The following is an 8650-nucleotide window of genomic DNA, read 5'->3' on the forward strand; positions in this document are numbered from 1 at the left end:
GCCCAAAGCTGCGCTACCTCGTTGCACCACCACGCCACCCCTGCCCAAAGCCACATCGCCCCCTCTGCGCACTACCCCAAAGCCACCTCATGTTGCCATCACCCGGTTGACACCGCCACCGTGTCGACTCATAGCTGCATTGCTTTGCTGCACCATAGCGCCACGTGAGAGCCCATCGGCCAAAACAGTTGCCGTCACTCTCTCTGTACCGGGCGGATCCGGCCCGACCAAGCCCTGTGCACCCCCTTGATGATCCATAGCTGCTTCCCCCAGTCCAAGATCGATCCGCGCTTCTCTCCACGGCATGGGATGACGGGTAGGCATGCTGGCGTTAGACAGCGGGCAGGCGTGCTAGCGCGGGAAGACGGGCGTGGGACCAGGATACATGATAAGGAGTCAACTCTCTCACCTTAAAAATAGAGAGTGGAAGGGGATGGGTAGGGTTTGGTAAAAATAGAGAGGCATATACAGAGTCAGTTGAAAAATGATTTTAATTCATAAATCTCTAAATTTAGCTATAGAAAATCAAATAAAGAGCTTTTTTTGGAGATGCTATAAGGTAGGCGACCGAAATGTGTTTGCAGCAATGTTAACCTTGCAAAGAAATTCTGACCGTCCTCTGCCATTTTTTCTTTTTGAGTATTTGATTTTTCCCATCTATACGGTTTGAGTACTCTGGCCACCCAACAACCATCCGCTCGAATCCGTTATCACAGCGCCCCGTGCTTTCTGTTGTTATTCTTACAGTCATGCTTCGTTAACCTGCCCGGTGCTCTGTTCTTACAGTCTTGCGTTATTTACTTTTCACCACGCTGCGGCGGCGACTTAAACGTGGTTGGAACAATTGGGATCCAATCTTGCGCCGCACGCCAAACCCTAAGGACCCAGCGCCGCAATCGCCATCCGTACCCAAAAGCCCACCAAATCCCTCTCTCTCTCTGTCTCTCTCTGTCTCTCTCATTGCCGGAAGCACCCACCAAATCGATCGACCGAAATGGCGTCGTCTTCCTCATCTCCGCCGGCGCCGCTGTGGGTGATCCTCGGCCGCGTCGCCCTCGTGCAGGACAACACCATCGAGGACCCGGGGGACCTCTCTGTCGCGCTCGCCGTGCCGCCGCGCGTCTCCACCCTCACCGTGCCGATGAGCGTCCACCCCAAGCCCGACGACACCGACAAGCACCCCTACGTCCTCTCCGCCGACGCTGGCGTCCTCCTCCTCCACGTCTCCCACTGGCCCTTCGTCGGCTTCGACCTGGACCGCAACCCCCAGGGCATCCTCCTCGTGGCGCGTGACTTCCTCCCGGCTGACACAGCCGCCGGGCGCAGCGAGCCCACGGCCACTGCCGTGCGCGTCCCCGACCGCGCTCGGCCCGACCATCCCGGCATTGCGAACATCAAGAACGTCGGCCTTGTCTCCCTCCCTGGCAGTGGCGGCACCGAGTACGTGGTCGCCGAGCTCCGCCTCGCCTCCCTCCCCAGCGGTGACGGCAAAGATGACCGCGCCACCCTGCTCTCCTTCCGCTCGGGCACGGACGCGTGGGTCGAGAGGGATCTGAGGTGTCCCTTCATGTCCGGCCGGCGCTGGATGTGGTCCTCCCACGACGTGGTCGCCCACGACGGGAAGCTCTGGTGGGTCAACCTCGTGTGGGGGCTCCTCGGCTGCGACCCTTTCGCGGACGAACCGGTGCTGAGCCACGTGGTCCTCCCGGATGCGTTCCCCCTCGTATACACGGCGGAGCTGCGGCAGAACATCGAGAGCAGCCGCATGGTGAGGGTGAGCCAGGGCAAGGTGCGGTTCGTGGATATCACCCGTGCGCGCATCGACCCCCCTGAGGAGACGCTGGTGATCATCTGGACGCTGATATTTGGTCCGTCCGGCTACACGTGGTGGAAGCAGCAGTGCTCGACGAGCCTGGCGATCATCTGGGCAAGCGACAGCTACAAGGCGACAGGGATGCCGGAGGAGGTGCCAGTGCTCGCGCTCGTGCACCCCAGCAACCCCGACGTGGTATACTTCTTCCTGGAGCAGTACCTCTTCGGCGTCAACGTGTCCCAGTGCATGGTCATGGAGTTCGTTCACGAGCCCTGCGACCTGGTCGAGGTGATCGCCGGGCACAGGCCGCCGCCGCCGATCAGTTGGCGCTACATCCTCGCTTGGCAGCTGCCACCTTCGCTTGTCAATGGTAAGACGTATTTTCATGCTTAATTTGGATTCTATGATCTGTATGCGTATCAACGTATCCTCAAACATGTTCTGGTTCCGATGTTGAGTTGTTAACCGCTTGATGCAAAATCTGGTGCTACCCTGTGTCGTAGGAAGATGCTCATAAACATTCACCTAATAGAAACTTGTAAATTAGTTAACTACTTGTCTCCTTAAATGGCTGAATTTAATTGTGTTTTGATGAGTTTGCCAGATGCATCTATGATTAGTTCACGCATGGACAAAGTAGCAAAACGGCAAATATGGATATATCTGATTTGAATTTTGAACAAATGGTCGCATGATTTGTACATTGATGATGATATGCATGTACATTGTTGTGCACATGGTAACATTTAATTCCCTGATAATAACTTTGATCTTACTCCCTCTGGTTTTAAATATTTAATGCTTTGACCAAGCTCTGATCAAACCTTTAAAATTTTGATCGTCAATAGTTTCTAAAATATAGTTATAATATCTAATAAAAATATAATATTACGAAAGTACTTTTTAAGATAAATCTACACGTATAATTTTTATGTTTCCAAACTAAATATTTTAGAAGCTATTGAGAATCAAAATTTTAAAAGTTTGATTGGATCTTGGTCAAAGCGTCAAGTATTTAAAACCGGTGGGAGTACCTTTCTTTCTGTAATACTATGAACTGTTCATCCTCTGTTTGGAGTAACGGTTGGCAAATTAAGAGAGTGTGTGGTGTGCTGAAGAATGATATTGAATAAGTAAAAAAAGTAAAAATACTAGTGATGTTGCAAACAACAGGTGAATAAAATTGCAGTTCATTCTGCAAGTATCAGTCTGTGTGTATTATATACACTATTAATTTGCAATGCATACCTATAATTCCCATGTAATGAAACTCATATCGCCTTTCTTTCTGATATACCAGACTGTTCATCTTCTGTTGGAAGTAACGAGAGTGTGTTTATGCTGGCAAATGATGACAGATAAATGTCAGTGATATTGCAACCAATAGGTGAATAAATTTAGTTTAAAACAGATTCTGATTAATTCTGTGCGAGGGTAAGACTGCATGCTGTAGTACTTGAAATTGGACACCAATTCCTATCTTGTTTGTAGTACTTGAAATCCAGGTTACCAAGGGTAAGACAATAAATGACTATTACAGAGGTTGGTACTAATACTATCTTGAGAGAATAATGCCTTAAATATGAGCAAGAGCCTGGTGGTTTGTACCTGACATGGAACATTCCATACTGGCATTGGTTTTTCTGTTTGTTCTGTTTCAGAATCTCCTATTGGATTCAGGCGATTATCTTTTGGACGAGTGTGTTTCCTAGCATTTTGCAATGATATAATCTTATTCAATAACTCTTGACTGACTTGTGTGGATTACTTCTCTGAAGCGCTTGATAACCAGATGGACGAGGATGGGGCTTCTCATGTCGAAGGATGCGATTCATCATTCGTCACCGCTATCCCTGACCGGAATGCCGCTATCCCTAACCTGAACGAGTAGATTGCACATGAAGTAGAACTTTTTCCATGGTGAGCTTATATCTCTCTAGTGCTAAGTTCCTCCCTGGACTATATTCCAGCAGCATGTAGAATAAAATTACATACTTTTGTAAAGATCCTTAAGGTGCGCGAGACCTTCACTGCCGTTTCCTGCGTTGACTAACCTGACAAGGGTGCCCTGGGGGGTCTCCATGAGTATGGCCTGAGATTTCTTTTGTTTTCACAGACATCCGATTTTGTTTAGTTGTACCAATGCTTTGTTTGAATGTACCACATCCGATTTAGCAGTTTCAGTTCATTCAAAAACAAATTTAAGAGTTTCAGCTTCTAGGATAGGGTATTGATGATATGAATGAATTGCTTAGGTCATTGGGTATGACATGATGGAGATTGTGTGTCTCATTATGAAGAGATCTTGTCCATTCGTTCGTATGACGTACTAGAAAACATGCATTCAAAGCTCTTTAAAGTTGACCACTGATTTAAGAAACTATTTGGGTTGGGTATATGGACATATATAGTATCATTGAATTTGTATGAAAAATATTTCATAATATGATAAATGTATAATTTCTATTATCATTTTCATTCAAATAGCAGGTATCGAAGTTGCATATAGATTGGAGGCTGTTTCGACGTCTGAAACATCATACATGTACGAATGGAGGTAGTATTAGTTAGTCTTTGTCAAAAATCAATCACACGCACGTACTCATGTAAATAGACAGACAAAAAATTGTTTTCTCATGCTGTCAACTTTATTACGGATGGATGATCATTTGGGTCCTAAACATTGACAAAAAAAGGCCGCTTAGTTCATCAGCTTTCAAATCAGCCAAACTCCCACAACTCTCTAATCTGCACCAGACAAGAACTAAGTGTCAACTAGACATGCTGACAAGATCCTGAGACAGTCACTGCTCCACGTGAATTTGCCCATGCACCTCATCAAACAATTTGCCCATGCCTAAAAATTGAAGGAACATTAATCACCAGGCCACCATCGTTGCTGCCTAGTGGTCGCTATAGCGAATATGGTCTTGTTAGAATATATATATATATATATATATATATATATATATATATATATATATATATATATATATATATATATATATAATTTTGATAATTAATGATAACATAGTCAACAGAACTAATATGTTTATCAAGTATATATTTTAATAGGACTTATGGACGTAACAAAAGGGAAGTCATCGAAACTGGGACAAAGAGATGAATGAATTAAACTTTTTTATGAATTTTGATATGATCAAATGGGATGGATATCTATACAATCATGTAGATCTCTTCATAAGTTTCTCATAGAGTCTAAGATCATCAAAATCAGAGTTAAGAGCGAAAGTTATGCCCAAAATACATATTGCTGCTCTGCTAAAATTATACCCGTCAGATAATCCGGTGCTCACGAATAAAAAGCTCCAGCGTTCGAAAAAATGCTCCGGTGTTCACAAAGAAATATACTCCAGTGTTCACAAAAAGTTTGCAGCGGAGTCTAATAAACGCCAGATGTTTTGGTGTTTACAAAATGAACACATCAGACTATTTTCCAAAGGGGCTCTAAAATGGCTCGATTGGTACCGTATGCATACTGGATGTTCCGGTGTTCACAAAAATAAACTCGAAGGACCATCTAGTGTTCACAAAAATAAAAGTGGAGTTCTAATGGCTAGTTTTTAGAAAGTACATGCTAGATAGTCCGGTGTTTGTAATATTGCACATGCTGGACCCTCCGATGAGTACAACAAAATATGACCATTGGAGCAACGATAATTTTATGGGGTTGAGGCTATTTATACCCCCACTCGATCATTTGAGTGTGCTAGAATCTAGGGAAGTTTATAGATACTTGAGAAAATATACAAGCCACCAAAGTGCTAAAAGTGATCATACAATACAATTAAGCATAAGATTATGGAGTGATTAGTACTAATAGACCTAAAGAGAGTTGTTGCTAGGTGTTTCTGCCTAGAGAAGGGATCAAGAAGTGATCCTTATGAGTAACTATCTAAACAGTATTCTAATTAATCATCAGGAGGATCATTATCCATAATCACAACCTCAGTGGTTAACCAGAATACCATCCCGGTAGTCCCGGCACGTGTTTTGTGCCCAAAATCGGAACACATGCCTTTCCAACATGTATATCACAACATAGCTTAAGAAAGAGCGAGTAGTTAAAGATATATTACAAGTTCTTAAGCATACAACCATTTGCAACAGTTTACAAAAGAGAAACCTTAACGACAACCAAAGGAGAGTGGAGTCATATGTCCTTAGGCTCCACCCCAAAAGCTATGTCTCACCAGAGTATGATGCACTACTCTTGCCCACCACCTACATCGGTGGGCACGAAGTAGCCAAACACCGCATCACCCTCACCAGCAGAACCTGAAAGCACATGTATGAGTATGAAGGTACTCGCAAGACTTAATCCATATAGAGCACATATACGTAGCTCGACTCCAAGAATTATGTATTGAGCTATTAGCAAGAGTAGGCTACAAGGTTAAGTAAAACATATGCGGTAAGCAATCTAGACACATATGTGTGATCATCTATACCTAACTCCAAAAACAACTACCTTTCTACCCTGTAAACCACAACTTGAACATGTATGCATAGTAAACATAGCATCTCATCAACAAACTACCAACCAAAACCATCATACCATAACCTTATCCCACATTCGTAAACTCTACGACCGATACAAATGAAATAATAGCATGCTCATGACTGAGAGTGTGGCAATTCGAATTGTTCTTACACCTTGCAGGGGGTACAACTTTACCCACACGACTCGAGAACCATTCGGCTTGTGCTACTCACGAAAGTACACACAAGGGGTACTCGAGTCAACCTTTCTCATATCCGGAACCACCCACTTGCAATGCCCCTATGGCACCGGGGTTACCACGAGCGTGTCCCGGACACCTCCGGCTCCCCGCCACCTTGCTTCTCCTTTTCTTTTTCTCTTACGTGTCATAGAGCCGCAAGGCAAGTGTCGGCACGGTATATGATAATTGGCTTACCTTACCATTAGATCAGCATGTATTGAGTATGGAAAGTGCTAGAGCTAACTGTACCGACGGACAGCCTTAAACGATGCAAACGGTCTATGGCATCTGGGCTCCTCTGCCGAACTACCCAGAGGACTCCTTCTGGGTAGAAGATACCCCTAACACTGCTCACATCTCGCCTCAATCTCATATCTCAACCTCATCTTTGTATCTGTAAACAGTGATTAAGCCCTAAGCTCACGAACAACAGTAGCACCTTCGCTCGACTTCTACCGAGGACCTAAGCATTTCTAATAAACCTTGAAGCTAGACAGCAACTATATCATCAAGGCTACAAGGATAAGGATTCATCAATAAGTCAAGGTAGAGATAATGCATCAACATAGGTTCTACCCATATCAGCCCGATGCTGGACTCAACACATGCAAACATACATACAGCATAATTTATCAATTTTAGACTCCATTTAAATTGAACAAAGTGTGCAGTATACTTAGATGCTTGCCTTTCTACTCTGGGGTTTGCCTGATACTTCCCGAAGAACTCGCAGAAGTGGTGTGCCTCGGTGTCACCCTCGATCACACTCGCGTCACGCTCTGGACCTTCGTTCACTAATGAAGAACACGTGCAATGATGAGCATGAAGGAGGTGCAATACTTCATGACATGAGTTTAAAGCATTAACAATTTCCTTAACTTTACTTATCATTAAACATTTACTATTTTCTGGATTAATTAAGCTTAAAACAAAGCTTAGCCCTAATTAGAAAATTAACTATGATTAGCATGAGTGTCTATTTTTACTGAACAGGGCATAAATTAACAAGATTTACAAAATTGATTTCATCAATTTTGGAGCTACCAATAATTTATTATGGATTAATGAAGATCAAACAAATTTTATTAACCCATGAGATTTAAATACATATTTCATAGATCCAAGTATTTTTAACATGTAGATTCTGCTCACACAAACCCAACAAAATTGGTTTCACTATTTATGGAGTAATATTCTATTTTCTATGTATTTTACAAATTGAGTCAATTTAATAGTTGAACGAATATTCTATTTCGAATTTACCGATTAAATCCAAATATTAAATGGGCCAAAAACTTTTTGCACCCAGGCCGAGCTAGCCATGGTCGCTGATAGTGGGCCCAGGCACATTTGACCACGGGTCAAAATCGACCTGCGCCCAGGGCACATAGTGTCGGCGGCACGGGCGAACTCGCCGGCAGTGAACGGCAGCGCGGTGCGGTCAGCAGAGGGCACCTGTAACATCCTGAGTTTAAGCATACTAGTTAATTACAAGTTTAGCTCTAAATTAAAATTTTTTAGGATTAATTAAGCTAGCTGTGGGTTAAGATAATATGTATGTGGATGTACATATACTAATATATATATATATACATTCATATTTATGAGTTGTACTAAGTTAAATGGGTAATTCAAGGTGCATTAGAGTCAATTCCAGAATAGTCTCTGCATTAGATTGGTTCATATGGATTAGTTTGAGATTCCTTGGTTCTTAGCGTGGAGGTTTGAAATTGAATGTCTCTCAATTTCAAATCTACTCTTAGGTTCTATTCAGCTCCAACCCAAATTGAGTTTGAATCCTTTGTTTCAAATCCTGCCCCAAAGATCTTTATCCAAATTCAAATCAAAGGTCAAATATTCCAAATGGAGTTGATCCTAATCCCAAGTCAAAAAAATTCAAATTCAAAATATTCCATTTTGAATTATTCCCAAAATCCCTTCCCTCTCTCTCTTTTCTTTCTCTTTTACCAGGGCCAGATTTTTTCCTTCCCTCTCTCTTTCTCGGCCCAGCCAGCCAGCCCGACTTCCTCTCTCCCGCGCGCCAAGCCCGGCCCAACTCACCGTGTCGTGACGGCCCGCTCGCGCGCGCGCT

General features: G+C 43.6%; 1 protein-coding gene across 1 annotated transcript; it reads left to right on the forward strand.

Annotated features, from left to right (window-relative positions):
• The first annotated feature begins 935 nt into the window (after positions 1 to 935).
• Positions 936 to 3978, forward strand: LOC133883598 (uncharacterized). The gene is made up of 2 exons (XM_062322972.1): positions 936 to 2183; positions 3592 to 3978. Exons 1-2 carry the CDS (start codon positions 995 to 997, stop codon positions 3702 to 3704), a joined length of 1302 nt encoding a protein of 433 aa, XP_062178956.1. The 5' UTR covers positions 936 to 994; the 3' UTR covers positions 3705 to 3978.
• Positions 3979 to 8650: the final 4672 nt, after the last annotated feature.

Source organism: Phragmites australis, chromosome 10 (genome assembly GCF_958298935.1).
Source record: "Phragmites australis chromosome 10, lpPhrAust1.1, whole genome shotgun sequence".
NCBI lineage: Eukaryota > Viridiplantae > Streptophyta > Magnoliopsida > Poales > Poaceae > Phragmites > Phragmites australis.

Coding starts and splice junctions, on each gene's coding strand:
- LOC133883598 (XM_062322972.1), top strand. CDS start 995: ATGGCGTCGTCTTCCTCATCTCCGCCGGCGCCGCTGTGGGTGATCCTC. Junction 2,184..3,591: donor GCCACCTTCGCTTGTCAATG/GTAAGACGTATT, acceptor ACTTCTCTGAAG/CGCTTGATAACCAGATGGAC.